Genomic DNA, 15,788 nt, shown 5'->3' on the forward strand with positions numbered 1-15,788 from the left:
CATTTACGTTCGGGGGGAATTAATGGATATTTAAAGAAATAATAAATAAATCATTAATATTTAAGTGATTTTCCACACACAAATGTTCGAAACTCAAATCGGCAGAACTAATGCGTTTATAAATTTATATAGGTAAGTAATACGTGGCTGCGTGTAGCGTAAATATAGATCGATACCCAAAATACTCACGTCTAATAATTTGGTTCATTTCTAGGGGGGTTAATTTACTTAACGGTAATGTAATTTCACGGCCTCCGAAAGCAATTAATGATAACTATTTATGTCAATCATGTATGTCATATGATACCATTATTACAATTGTTTGTTGTTGTTTTGGGTCCGGTTAATGAGGCCGAACGATTTTTTTTTTTTCCGAATGGGAGGGAGAAAGAAAAAACACATATTTTTACTTGATGGGCCCCGTTTTGGGAACTAGGACTGGGCTAAGAGAATTGTTGCTTATTCACTGTGTGTGTGTGTCAAGTGAAAAAACCGGTCTTGTGCAAAACAATATGTACCTCTGTGGATACAGTGAGGATAAGGCCCGTAATCACACATAAATGAAGGTTAGTTTATCCTCGAGCTTGTTCCTGACAGGAAGAAAGAGTTGAACAGGAAGAAGACCTGGGTGAGGATTATTACTCTTTCATCCGTCGACGATAATCTCACAAAGTAAGAATTTTGAGTAATTTTTCAATATAAGTTTTTTGGTATCATTTATACCCCTAAAGAATTTCTTATTTATATACCTAAAATATTTTGATTATATGAACAGGATCACAAATTTATGATTTTTTTCTTTCCAAATTAAAAGTCTCAATTTTTGAAATATCGGAGAAATATTTAAGAGGAATCGTTTCGAACCGGTAAAAGTTATACAGAGTATCGATCCCATAAGAGCTCCATTCTCCTTCATCTTGGAGTAACGAAATACGGCATTGGCATAAAATATGTTTTATGTACAATGCAATACTTTATTACATATTGTTAATATTTGTTACAATGCATACAATATGTTTTATACCAAAAACATTACTGCAATTTCTTTGAAAACATGCTTGAAATTCCTTTGAAAAATTGGCATAAAAATTTTAAGTGGTAAAGTACAGTCAAACAATTGGTAATAATATTTTTATAAAATGAAAAAATAAGTAATTCGTTTCTTATTTAAAGTATGTATTTACTGTAATTCTCTTAGATTGACAACCATTTTCAAAAAAACAATAGTTTCAAAAATTTGTTCGACTCAAACTGGTTCACCCCTATAAAAACGTATTGAAAATTATTATTATTTTTTTACAAACGCGGATAAACATTCGTGCTGTTAACATATTTCTAATTGAAACAATATATCAACACAGCAATTTGATTAATTACAGTGGATTTTTAATTAGCTATAATGTTTAATTAAGGGAAAAATATACAGGTTTGCCTTTATTGTACTGTTACCTATAAACAGATTAAATCTTGCTTAGCAAACTTAAGTATAATTGTTACCTTTTAATTCCCAATTCCATAAATTTAGTACGATTTTGCAAATTTGTGAACACGTTAAATTTCAGCAGTTCTCAAAAAAGGACCCCGAGAAGAAATCAACTATTTCTAGATAAGAAAGTATTGTACTTATATTGCTGTATTTTGTCCTGAAATGACACTAAGAATTTTTAAAAATTTGTTATACGTAAGATAATTTCACAAAGTTTATGGCAATTTTAAATATAAATTTTTTGGTATGGTTCAGATTGATATATAATTTTTATTAATATACCCGAAACATTTTGGTGGTACAGTGTATAGCAATAATTTTGTTATGATTGTTTTTTTTAATTGAAAGTCTATACTGGAGAAATGTTCTTAGTAAGAGGCAGCAAAAGAAATTGCAGTAATATTTATCTCTTAGTTTTTGTAAAAAAACTTCACGTGGTATGTTTGGTTTCAACAACAGAATTTTATAAAACTTTTCTAAAATAAATAAGTGATTCGTTGGGTATTTAAAGTGCATATGTGTATCGTATTTCTCTTTGATTAACAACCACCGTCAAAAAAAAATTCTAAAAGTTGTTTAACGTAAGATAATCTCACAAAGAAAAAAATTTATAGTAATTTACAAAATAAAATTTTAAGTATACCACTTAGATTGATACAGCTTTTATTACTATGCATAAAATGAAATACTTCATTGATTTACATTAATAAATATACAGTAATAAATTTTATTCTCAAATTAAAAGTAAAAATTTTAAATATCAAAGAAAAACTTAAGGAAGTGGCAAGTTTTTCGAAAAAAATTGAAAAAATATTGTCTTCTAATGTTTCTTAAAAATATGTTAATAGACATTTCTAGTACAGCCTTAACCAACCGTAATAATCTTTTTTTTTTTAATATAAATTACTTATTATTCAAATTATGCACGTATTCTCTTGTAAGAATCACTGAGGTTCAAAAAAAAATATTTTACAACGTTCAACGTAAGATAAGTTCACAAACTAAGAAAAATTTCAGTAACTTTTATACATAATATAAATTAATACAGTACTTTAATAATATAAATTAATACAGTACTTTAATAATATAAATTAATACAGTACTTTAATAATATAAATTAATACAGTACTTTAATAATATAAATTAATACAGTTCTTTAATAATATAAATGAATACAGTACTTTAATAATATAAATTAATACAGTACTTTAATAATACATATAATACTCTATTTATGAATACATTATATTGTATATAATTTTATCTTCAAATTAAACGTCAAAATTGAAACATTGAAGAAAAATTTTAAGTAAGAAACACGGTTAAAAGGAATTAAAAAATAATATATATTTTCTTTTAATTTTTTACTAAAAATATAGTGGGAATCTTTGGTATAGACAGTTATTTAAATATATTTTTCCGAATGTAAATTTTTTGATGGTTATTCAAATTATGTATGTGCTGTATTGCTTGGCCAACTGCTGCAGTAAAAACAAACTCAAACTCCACGTAAAGAAAATATAAGAGGGAACAAAATTTTTTTCAAACTTTTGTAATATATCTTTAATTTTTATTTTTCATTATCCTTCAAATTGATAAAACTTTCACTTAATTTATAAGTTATATATATATTAATTTATATTGATATATCCAATATATTTCATTAATTTATAGCAATTAATGTAGAGTAATAGTTTTCCTTTCCGATTGAAAATTTGAAATACTCCAGAAACGCTGTAGGAAACAGAAATTTTTCAATGGAATTGCGGAATTATATAATTTTTCAAATTTTTCTTCAAAAAAAAATTAATGGGTATTTTCAAGAAGGTTGGTCCAATTAATCTGGTATGTTAATCGGTCAATTGTTAATCGCAGTTAAACATTTTAGTTGACTTGATCGTTTCCATCAATTCGATTGAAATTTAATTCAAATTTTTATTAAAATTTCATAATTTAAGTTCGTAACTGAATTCTCATTTTGATTTATTTGACAAAACAGAATAGGTATCTTAAATGTTTTCCCCCTTGATATATCATTTCAGGCAAGTGACCATATTTAAAAATATGGGTCAATATTTTGATTAAGTGTTTCAACATGGGGGAAATGCAAGTCGACTCAACGAAAACTGGTGATGATACCAATTTTATGTTTGATGTGACGGAAGTTTCAGAAGCGAGACCACAAAATTTATTGTCTCCACTGTGACTTTGATATCTTAGTTGTCTCTAAAACACATCTTTGATGCTTTGATATCTCTCTCAGATGTGTGGAGCGGGATGTGCCCGGTCCTTCAGTGTTCAACGTCTCTACTGTGAACAGCAGTTTTCTAGGGGGGAACAGTTTCCTAGAAATAATTTCTGTGGGGGGAGGGGAGTAATTGTATTTGAACATCGGAAGTAGTTTCGAAATAAGTGACGAACTTAAAATTTCTGATTTCCTAAAAAAAGTGACAAGAACCTATAGATGAAAATTGTATCTAACAAAAATGTATTACTTCAATTGTGCAGCCTTAATTGCTTAATGCATTCTAATATTTGTTTAAATCTAGCAAATAGGTAAGTGAAATGAATAAAATATTTTTGTACCATCAATTAATGAAAAAAAGTTGACTAATGAATTATAAAATTTGAAAATATTGGATTAAAATTTAATTAATGAGTTTGATCATTTTTGTCACACCACGGTCATTTTCTGCACACGATGGGTAATTAGACCGGGACCTAAAATTTATTGCCGATTATGAGCGGCAGCTTTCGACATTTTGCCTTTTTTTATACTCACTTGGTGCGCTAACCCTTCGGCGTGGGATTCCCATCTCTTTCTTTGTGGCCATGGTTAAATATTTTTGATCGACCGGTTAAAAATTTTAATCGATTCCCAGCCTTAATTTTTAATGAAGTTAGCCGATCTTTAGTAATAAACTTTTTTTAGACATAAATGTGATTCAGTGGTTATTTTAATTATTTATGTATCGCAGTTTTTGGTGTAACCGTCGCGTCGCAGTTACAAATAAGCATTAAAACAAAGTTTTTCAACATAAAAGGATCTCGAAAGGAAATAAATTTATTATAGTAGTTTTTAAATTACATTTTTGGTATCACTTAGATGAATTTAATTTTTTATTAATATACACAAAATAATTTATTGATTATCCAAGAAAGTGTTCGATTTCAAAAATATTCAAGTTCCAAAGTAATTGCGGAAAGGTTTTCTGTATAAAAAATATGGTTTTGAAATAGTCCGCCATACAGTAATAGTAATTAGAATATAAATTTTTGCATTGGTTATTTCAAGAATGTTATGTATTGTATATTTTGGTATATATAAGCGCCACACCTTTTAAAAATGGAATTGAATTTTAATGCATTATTGTTTTTACAATAATGGTAAAAGTGTGTAAAATGGTAAAGTGTTAAATGGTAAAAGTGTTTTTTTAAACTCAATTTGTGAAAGTAAAGTGCTAAAGTGAAATTAAATGCAATTAAGGTAGATAATTGGTATTTAGGCGTTACACGATAATGTTCACAGTCAATTTCTTGGAGATTGTTTCGAATTCCATTGACTTTATTGTAATATGACATGTATTTTTAATGATGGGTTTTGATTATCATGGGGTTTTTTTTTTATAACGTTTCGCACAGGATCAGTAAAGACAATGAATGCGAATTCAGCTGTGCTTCTTTCGGTCACATTTCTGTTAGTACTATGTGCATCCAAGGCCTCCGCAGAGGATGCTAAAGGACTGTTCAACTTAAATCTACAGATCAACCAACCGAACATAACGAAATACTTGAATGGTGCAAGTAAACGATTACCTTTCTTCTTCAATTTGGACCTTCCGTAAGTGTTTTACATCATTTTTCATGAATTTCAAATTACCAAATTCCGTTCATTTGCATACATCGAACTAATATCGAGTGCTCGATTCAATTTTCAAGCTCTGTCTTTTCGTCATTTCAAGATTAAGCCATTGTGTGCCAAAATTCGATTTGTTAGCTTTTTCAAAAAAAATGTAATAACATCAATGAAATATGAAAAGAAAAATGTTTGGGAAAACTTTTTTATGAAATTAAAAAAAAATTAGTATTGATTAATTTTTTGCTAATTATTAAAATTTTCTAAATATATTTATTTCGTTTGTAACTTTTATAGCAGTCAGTTCAAAATTTAGGTACAACAATTAAAAGTTCCCCTGGCCAAGAAGATACCAAGCGTCTTGGGAAAAAAAAAGGACAAATGGAAATAGTGGGTTAATAAAAACTAAAATACATACAGAAATTCGGATCATCCTCAATTTTGCAAAGACGAACTTTGCTATCTCTTAAGGGTCTTATTCCTTTTAACTGGATAAAGCTATCCTATAGTAGAAATATTATTAAAAATACTATTTATATATTATAACCACTGATTTATTACAATTTTTTTGAAATAAATCATATTTGTAATTGTATATGTTATATGCACGCATATAACATAATAAGTATAAAATTTCACACATCTCTAATAATTACTGTTTTGCAAATTTTCAAAAAAAAAATTGTGAAAAAAAGTTGCGCAAGATAAAATACCATGATATCAATGTAATGGAATAAAAATTTATTCAAAATAAAGGAAACCTTTCAGTTCATGAAATGAAGTAAAAGATTGAAATTTCATTCACTTAATCATATTTAAAATTCAAAAGATTTATAATTTCATTTCGAGTCAATGAAATCTCAATCTTTTGCTTCATTTCATGAAATAAACCGTTTCCTTCATTTTGAATCAATTTCCATTCAATTACATTGATCTCATGCTATGTTATATCCACAAGTTGTTTTTAATACTTTTTTGGAAAATTTGCAAAACATTAAGCATTAAAGATATGTAAATTTTTATACTGGCATAGGATAGCATATAACATCAAAAATATGTGTAAAAAATTCAAAATAAAACAATGGTTAATTAGCATTTTAAATGATATTTCTACTAGAGCATAGCTTCCTTCATGTTAAAAGGTATGAGACCCCTGAATGCGCTGAACAAAATAAGTATCAAGCGTTTCTACAATTCAAAAGAATCAAACTTATCTTATTTCAAACAAATGTATGTGAGTTCGTTGCAGTACTGAAATGTGGTTCAAGTATTTCTCACGAGTTGTTTTCTCTTCTTTACTGATCATGGGCCTGATCCGGAACAAACCTTATGACGTATCTCAGAGTCGAACCCATTGTTTTTAAAACCTCTTTTCAACCATCCATACATCTAGTTTAATTTTGTTTTTCCTCATCCTGACCTTTCACGGCACACATACTCTTCATAACGATCATCATTATTATTTAAGTATGCGCAATCGTACTCTTCTATCGACTCCGTTGACTACCGGCCTGTGTAAAGAATGCACGGGGCGTTAAGATATTCATGGAAAACAAACCCATGCGACAACTTACGACGACACAACGGTGCCGTTTTCCAGTTCCAAAAAAATTTTATGACTCAACGATGATACATCACATATCTATAAATCCACAATAATATCTATCTAATATATTAAAGTGTCCTCAATATATATAACATTAATGAATGAAGAAAAAGGGACGTAGAAAGTGAAAGTTTTATTCCATTTGTCGTCCAAAGCGGTATCAAGTCAGGTATAAAATGACATGATGAAAAAAAAATGTTATCCAACAACCAGCGTGTATGTGTCCCAGTTATGCCGTAGAATAAATATTGTATGATGCCCCCGGGGGACGCTTTTATCATTTTTTTTTTTCGATAATACATTTCATCCGTTTACCTGTTGGTTCACCAAAGGTATGAAGGACAAGAAAACACGGAAGTTGTCCAGGCCAGACACGCCGAGATGTGTCCTACTAAAATTGTTCTTCAATGTGTTACTTTTCTCTCGCCGCTTCTTTTTTTTCTCTCTCGTTTTTCCAATCTACGAAACACACCGTGTGTTTTTTTACTACTCGTATATATAAATACGTATGTGTAGTCATTTCTACATGATATATACTCAATTTCGAAACTGCTTCTAACTTTCTTCCTGTGTCTCGCATGGCTGGTGCAGCTTTTTTTTGTCGTTTTCACTGAATTTGAATGAAAAAGATATATATCTAAACGGGTATGTAACGGGATATATATCTAAAAACGGGTATATATCACATGATATGTAAATGGAACGTCGAGTTGTTTTTCCATTGTTAATGATCGAAATAGCCCTGTGCTAAATTATTGAAATACCTCGTAATGAAATTGTTTTGACTATACAGGGTGAACATGAGAACTAAATTCTACTATTCATTCTGGAAATTCTGGAACTAAACCCTATAAATACTGGTGTCCCATATATTGGTAAATATCTTAAAAAATACATAAAAAAATGGAGGAATTGGTTTATAGTGAGACCTCGCTACAACGATACCCGGTATAGCGATAAATCCCTCAACGACGTTTTTTTTTCGAATCTTGTTTGGAATTGCGTATAGTCTCATGTTAAATCCTCTCGATACAACGATATCTTTTGCTGCTACAAACCCTTTCTGTAACAATATTTTTGGCGATACAACAATATTATTTATATTTCACTCAAAATCCCCTTCGATATATTTTTTAATTCTTCATCAGTGTCTGCGCTTTCGGGGGTTTTCACTAACATCGGTACCTTGCACTATCTATTGTCTGAAAGTGGATTGGTTGATTGACTGATTGATGACCATTCATGCCCAGAGCCGAAATGCAAGCCAACTTTCTCTCTTCACCTCCTAGGGCATGGGATTCCAACTGGTGTTCCGCGGAACCCCAGGGTTCCGTGAAAGTTTTTTGTGGGGTTCCACGTGATTAAATGTCACGGAACCCTAAAATATCCCTGATCCCGGAGAAGAAAACTTTCTTGTTGCTGATATTCGTAAAGCCGATCTTTGTTTTGAATTTTAAGATAGATAGTGTGTCACGGTTAGAAAAATTCCAGACCACTTGGATGACTAACCTAGAGAATGTGGAAGCATGTGGTTGACCAAAGCAGTATGCAAGTGCGTGAGTGACCGAAACAGTGCGCAAGTATGTGAGCGACCGAAACAGTGCGCAAGTATGTTGAGTGACCAAAAGAATGGCCTGGTGAGCGAGGGGCGAAAATAGCGACATAGAGGGTGTGAAAGCACGTGAACGACCGAAAGACAGTAGCACACAGACATATTTACATTATGGAGGGGAGGTAAGTAGATTATAGTCTCCGGAGGGGCTAATTTGGGGAAATGAGTAGTCAGGAAAACTAGACTAGAATGGGCGAGTGAATTTCGACAAAATTTTATAGTACTCTGCGTTCAAGAAAGTACTCCCTCATTCTTATATTCATTCACAGGCTCTAAGTGTCTATATTCTTTGTAAACTTATTACTTTTACATGATAAAAAATTATGTCTCTCTTAGTTGCATATGTATCACGTAAACATTGTAGCATCAGCAGGACTACTACTACTACTTAACCGTACATGCACTTAGTACACATTCCTCTACGCAATTTCTAACGAATTGGTGCATGCCGTAAGGTGCGGGTTATGAACCTAGCGTCAAGTTTGTTTCTGTGTAATGCTTGTTATTTGTAGCGTGCTGCCATCTGCCATCAATTTTTCTAACTACGAGTGAATTGTAATGAAATAAGTATCAGCATGACTAGTAGACAGTACCGGCGAAACGTCACTAAGAATACTGTTGTTCGCCTTCAAATAATACAAATTTGTTATAAAGAATACGGTGTATTCACACAAATATCACATGATTCGCTGTAACGTCTGATAATGGAATGTGAAATGAATATGTTTTTCTCTCCAACATTCAGTGAATGATTCTGTAACCAAAGGCTGCGATGCGAAAGAAACATTAGACTGGAGCACTGTTTCAACTTATTTGTTAGTTATTCAAAAACTAATGCAAAGAATTGGACGTCCAGTGGATTTTATGTGCAGGAATTATCAAGGAGGCAAAGCCTCTTTCTAGTTTTTGATTCCTATGACTGTTATCGCATGGTTGTAGGTGCACATATTGCATGTAGCTCGCTCTCTAACAAAATTTTAAAATGTATTACTTCTTTTTTAATTTACATAACTCCATTCAACGACAAAATTGCAAAAATTGAACAAAAGTAGTCAATTTGTATAGATTAGATGCTGCTAAAAAACGAAAATGACAGACAAAATTGAGAACTAACTCTAGTTTTTATTTTACAAGTGTCGATTCTGGAGAGTTGTAACGCAGTAAATGTAATAGAAAGTAAAATCCACTCCCACCAGTAATAGCTAATAGAAGAAAGACATTATATAAAACAGGTTTCAGGTGTTGTTTGTTTCGCTGCTGTAAGTAAATATTTCAACTTTATTTATATAAATTTTCATTGTGTGTAAATTTTTGTTCATGGCTTGGTGATCTCATTTCCTTGGTTTAAAATAACTCGAGTTTATGTGAACTGTCTTGACAGCTTTTGCTTTGTGAATTGGCATACGCAGGGAGTTACCCCCAGCGTGTGCGAGATTATGGTGCATTTCTACATTAAAAACGTGAGACCAACCCCCCCCCCCCCCATTGGAAGAAAAAAATTCAGAAAATCTTGCGTACGCTACTGTCTATGTGTGTGTGTGATGAGGTAATCCTTTCTATAGCCAGAAACAAGTTATCACGCCACTGATTGAAAAGGTATATCACCGTTATTTTGGATGTCAAATCGGAGAACAAGAGAAATCCTGGGCACCGCATATTATTTGCAACACTTATGCCGGCAACTTTTGAATTTGGATTAATGGTAAAAGTTGTTCAATGCTTTTGCAGTGCACATGATTTAGAGTGAATTCACATGCAATTTAACAGACTATATCTGTGTAATACCACCGGCAAGGAAAATCTAAAAAAAAAGTAGAGGAATATAACCTATCCGAACATCCCCTCAGCCATTCGACCTGTTCCTTATAAAATCTACTCCCTACTTTGGAAAAACCAAAAGGGTGTCACTTGGACTGTGATGCAGAAATAAGTAATGCCGATGACTGTCATTCAAATGATTCCAACTTTTTCTGTCGATGAACTCGGTTAGAGATTCCATCAAGGCATCGATGCCATTTAAAAAAAAAGTGTGATATGAAACAAGAGTCCGGCAATGTTAGGAGACTACTGCTGAACAATCAAGAGAGACGCTCCAGAGATACCATACTAGTACTCTGGTGGTCCAGTGGCAGGGCCCGCCCTTACTGTAGCGAGCACAAACAGAGATACAATACAAACGGCACGCAGAGAAAAAGCTCGCTACCTGAAATCGCACTAAATGTAGTTATTATACACTTTGGTCCATGTAATGATAGTTTGTCATAACAATTTCGAATAAATGTGTGGAAGGATTTTGCGAATTATACCTTGTAACCATGAATTGAGTACTTCATCAATGTCATTGTTCTCACCCCACACTTCACCACACACAAACTCCGGTCAATTTTCTGTGCAGCAATTTACTACCGAAGGACTTGGGTTGAAAATGAAGGTTCAATCTATAGGTGATTGCCTCAAGTTCATTAGGGATGAGACCTTGTTATCTATGCTCTTCCCCAGGACTGGTAGTAACCTTCATAGTGGAAGACGAGCATCTTAGCACTCCACCTCGGGAACTTATTTCATATACTAGAGCTAATGATTTAGCGATATGGTAATATTCTGTTCCCTTATGGTGGTAGAAATATAAATAAGCTCATCTGAATGCTTTACAAAGACTTTATGAAAATTTGTTTAACAGTGTAATGATTGAGAATATTCCTTGAATAATATGTGTCCAGATAGTGATATTAGTCCGCCTATTCGCGTTGTGGTTGAAGAATACTCTAAACAGTCCAAATTATTTCATGATCATGCTGTGTAATGAATCAATTATTATGTGTGACCAATTTATAAAATAATTATTATTCATCTTTATTAATAATTATGGGTTTATTTTTTATTTCAGGAATTTATTTGCTATGGGTTTAGACAAGAAGAAAGATGAAGGCTCGAGGTAAGTTCTATTTGAACTATTTGAATTTAGATTTTTTCGATCAACTTTCAAAGTTATAAAATTATCGATGGCTTAGTTTTGTAAAATGCAAAAAATTATGTCATCATTGATCATTGAAATATGATGTAAAATACGTATTTCCCGAAAAGTGATGCAGTGAAGTAAATGATAAAATCAGAAATCTTATCTCAGCAGACAGGGATTCATATTCCAGTGTCTTTGAAGTGATGTTAGGGAATTCATTAGCTTGGATAAAAGCAATTAACTTTTCATTTCTTACATTATTGTAAACTGAGTATTGTTCTGCGGGGGGGGGGGGGTTATATGGTCTTCCTTCAATTGGTACAGAAAGTCCATTCCTCAACGTTATCAGAACAACGGATTCGTAGCCTTCATCAGATTCACCCACTTGGTTCGTGAAAGAAATAACAAAAAACGTAAGCACACATACAAAAGCCGCAATAGGCAAAACGCCCAACGACATGGCTGAAAAAGATGTCCACAAAAAATATGGATGTTAAATATAAATGTGAAATACAGCAACTTCAAAATAAGAGCAATTATTGCTTCTAGATATATTTCGATTTATGTAAATGCTAGAGCCAACAAGAATAATTTGTAATCACATTTATTTACGTAGATGCCTAAACCAGAGCGTTCGATATGCTCTCACGTCCAATGGTCAACAATCTATCTTTTCGGCTTCTTGGCCTTACAACCCGCGATCCGATTTTTATATATCATCCATCGCACTTCCGACACAATTATCACAAAAAAAACGAATAAACACTTAAAACTAAAACTAATAAGAGCTAATGATTATGGTGAAATAAAATGAGGAGTGTATTTTCAAAGGTAACATTTCCACTTTTGCTAAATTTAAAGAATTTTAATTATTTATTTACTTGTATGCACATACTACAGAGTTATATATTCTGTAATCGCTCACATGCTCTAAGAATACGTTTCTAAAACTAAAATTGCTTATAGGCTGCGAGACACGTTTCTGAAAACAATATGCTTACAGAATCCGGGAACACGTTTTTTAAAACAACATGCCTGCACGCTCCGGGAATACGTTTTCTGTAAACAAAACGCTTAAAGGATTCAAGAATACGTTTCTGAAAACATAAACTCGAACATTTGATTTTTGTTGCTCGTTCTACTTTTTTTTTTCCTCATTCATCCCCTTAGCAAAAATCATCAAGGTCCTGAACCAATCGAGAGTTTATTTAATCTATTTATTTTGAAACTAATTTTAATTTCCAGTTATTTATTATTTGATCGAATTAGTTTTGGTTTTCCTTTGAATTTCCGCAGCCTTGGTCTACGAGTTCTCCGTCCATTGAGCAGGCTTCTGCGATTATTCGGTATGGACAGGTCGGACCAGAAAAAGGACAGCAACGGATGGACGATATCTCGAAGATCCTCTAACAGAAGGAGATACTCGAAAAGTTTCCCGAAAGAGAGTGAGAATTTCTCAGAAACGAGCAGAATTGAATCGTGAAAAAGAACATCTTTTTTCCTGTAATTTATTGGGAACATTTTCCCTGATTCCCTGTCCGTTTTTAAAGTACGCAGCATATTTATTTATAATCCACCTAACATACGTCAGTGAACACCATTAAGAAAATAAAGCATTTCTTATGTCATCTTATTTATAAGTAGTTTTTCTTTACCTTGATTTTGCTTTGAAAAAACAAATGAAACTATCAATATAACAAAATCTTATGTTTTTTTACACGATATAAAAATTGAAAATCAAATTTATGTTCTCATCTTCTATAAATAAACTGGTGGACTACTGCTGCCATCTGTCATCAACAATATTAATACAAAATGGTAACGAAAACTGAGATCAAAGCATCAATTCTAAATTATCGTCATAAAATACAAGAATCGAGTAGCAATGATAATTTTTCTGAACAAGATTAACAACGATCGTTGGGGCGTCATTTTTGACGAAAATATATTTTTGTGGACTTTGAAAATTTTTGTCAATATTTAAAAGCTAACTTTCATCCGGCAAGAGTTATCGAATTGAAATTCAAATTTATTTCACCTACACATGTGCACAAGTACAGGAATTGATAACAGTTGCATGGATATATGCATGCATGAATGCAGGTGGGATATAAGGGATCATAATATCATCTGACGAGCTCCTTCACCCCGAGTGAAAGAAACAATGGCAACAACAACGTAATAGATTAACTAAAAATGTATAATGTGATTAAAAAAAACGTGTGCAATACTCTCATATATACATACTCACACATATATGCATAAACATATACTGTATATACAAGAGGTTTGCGTGTCAGTAATAAATATTTCAATTTTTTCTTAAACATGGGGAGTCTAGTCATGAGTGTCAAGGACTGTGGTAAGCTATTCCAAGTTCGGTGTCCAAGAGAATTTACATCATTGTAGAAAATGTTAGCTCTGGCGTGGATATCAGATGAGTACGGGATCTATGCTGTAGTGATGAGAAGCGAGTCTTGTGTGTGTGTGTGGGGTTACAATGGCATCACTTGTGTGGTCGTGGACTTTTATTGTTTTGAACATGAGAATGGAAATAAAATAATCATATAAAAACTGAAATAATAATATCAAATTCAAAAACTGAGAAAGGCGGACGCCTTAGCGATCATCCTTAGTAACGTCACTCTCCCCAATTTTTACAACAGATGGCACCACTTTTGTTACACCCAAAAGTTCTTATACATTTATTGGCGTTTCTAAAAGCTTCCATAGTATTGTCATATATTTTTATATATAGCTGTATCTTCTCACATAGAAATTATTTTTTCTTTCGGGAACGTTGTTTTTTTTTTGTCGGAGGTGAAGAAAAATTCCCCAGAAAAATAATTCCGGAAACCTGAAAAGGAGGAAAAAATGCGAATATTCTAAAACGTTGCAGGACGCTTGAAATGACATGAAAAAAGGAGGAAATGTCCTCAAAAAGTAGAACGTCTGGTTACTATATACCCGGCGTCAGATCGTTTGGATTCCGTATTGCACATATGATATTTTGCATTGATTAATTTCCTAAAAAAAACTACAATCTCCGAAATCATTAATAACTTCTTTAATCGACTTCAATCAAGCGCAATAAATCTCAATTTTTCATGGTTAAATCCCTCCCGTCTTGGAAATATCTGATTTGCATCCCATACCCCCCTCCTAATTTGTATTCTACAGGCAAACACCCCCCCCCCCCCAAATTGCGTCAGTAATTCATTCCAAGACTAACGACGTAAAGGCGAAGAATGAAGCATTTAAGTTTAAGCAAAATATAATTGATCATAATCTATTTGATGACGTCATTAAGTTTAGCCAAAAACATGGATAAAATTGCCAAAAATATTACCTTTCAGCAGGAAATAAAGGCTACTGCAAATCTGCAGTGAAATAAAATGTATTTCACGGGAAAAAAGTTCAACGCATATACGACAGGATTATCTGTATTTGTTGTCAATAAACACAGATAATCGTGTCGTTAATTGAATTTCTTATTTGAATGCATATTGTGTCTTCTAGGTACCCTAAAATAAGGGCCCCTGAACACTTTGTATAATCTGATTATTTTCGCTATGTGTCTGATCTCCTACATGTTTTTTGTGATTGTATATGAATGCACGTGTATATGCATACACGGCTAGGGGTCATTAAAATCCCATTATAGGGCCCTAATTATTTTTTTCTCCTTGTAAATCAGAATTTTCTCCTTCACAACCACGCCCTCCGGGTAATGAACTAAAATCGCGTAAGCGACAGAGCCTGGTCGTGCTCGGTCCGTTCTCTTCTATACTTATTGTAATGTATATAATTAATATTTGAGTAATAAAAATTATCTTCATAAAATATTTCAGTCAAGATTATTTATGTCGAGTATGTTAGTGAAAACCCCCCTAATTGGCAACGATGCATGTTTGTATTTTTGAAAGTATCAAGTTTTAATGCCTATTGAAAGGATACAATTTTAGATATTTCACTGGTGACTGCTATTTTCTATGTACACACACTAAATTTCATCTCATAAGATTTAAGTGGAGGGCTCAGAAGCCAATCAGTAATAAGTTAATAAACATTAAAAATGAGATACAAGAATCTTTTCATTCCGTAGTCAACATAAGTGGCGCTATTTGCTGTTGCAATGTAAAGATGGTAACTTGAACGCTTTGGCAACTGAATGTTTCATTAATGAAGAGACACCTGCAATTCGAAAGTCATTTTCATGAGAATTGACTTACACTGATTGGCTTCTGAGCCTTCTAAATGGTATTGTAC

At 32.4% G+C, this 15,788-nt stretch overlaps 1 protein-coding gene across 1 annotated transcript; it reads left to right on the plus strand.

The window, feature by feature from the left end:
* The first annotated feature begins 567 nt into the window (after positions 1-567).
* Positions 568-13,152, plus strand: LOC149082802 (uncharacterized). The gene is made up of 4 exons (XM_089235964.1): positions 568-672; positions 5,129-5,327; positions 11,448-11,495; positions 12,816-13,152. Exons 2-4 carry the CDS (start codon positions 5,143-5,145, stop codon positions 13,000-13,002), a joined length of 420 nt encoding a protein of 139 aa, XP_089092090.1. The 5' UTR covers positions 568-672; positions 5,129-5,142; the 3' UTR covers positions 13,003-13,152.
* The last annotated feature ends 2,636 nt before the right edge of the window (positions 13,153-15,788 follow it).

Source organism: Pholcus phalangioides, unplaced genomic scaffold (genome assembly GCF_987345545.1).
Source record: "Pholcus phalangioides strain wild (caught in Gottingen) unplaced genomic scaffold, Ppha-v1.0 ptg000009l_1, whole genome shotgun sequence".
Lineage (NCBI taxonomy): Eukaryota > Metazoa > Arthropoda > Arachnida > Araneae > Pholcidae > Pholcus > Pholcus phalangioides.

Excerpts from the sequence above, each read along its gene's own strand:
- LOC149082802 (XM_089235964.1), top strand. The coding sequence starts at position 5,143 with ATGAATGCGAATTCAGCTGTGCTTCTTTCGGTCACATTTCTGTTAGTA. Across the intron at positions 5,328-11,447 it reads TTCTTCAATTTGGACCTTCC|GAATTTATTTGCTATGGGTT; the intron begins GTAAGTGTTTTA and ends TTTTTATTTCAG. Across the intron at positions 11,496-12,815 it reads AAGAAAGATGAAGGCTCGAG|CCTTGGTCTACGAGTTCTCC; the intron begins GTAAGTTCTATT and ends GAATTTCCGCAG.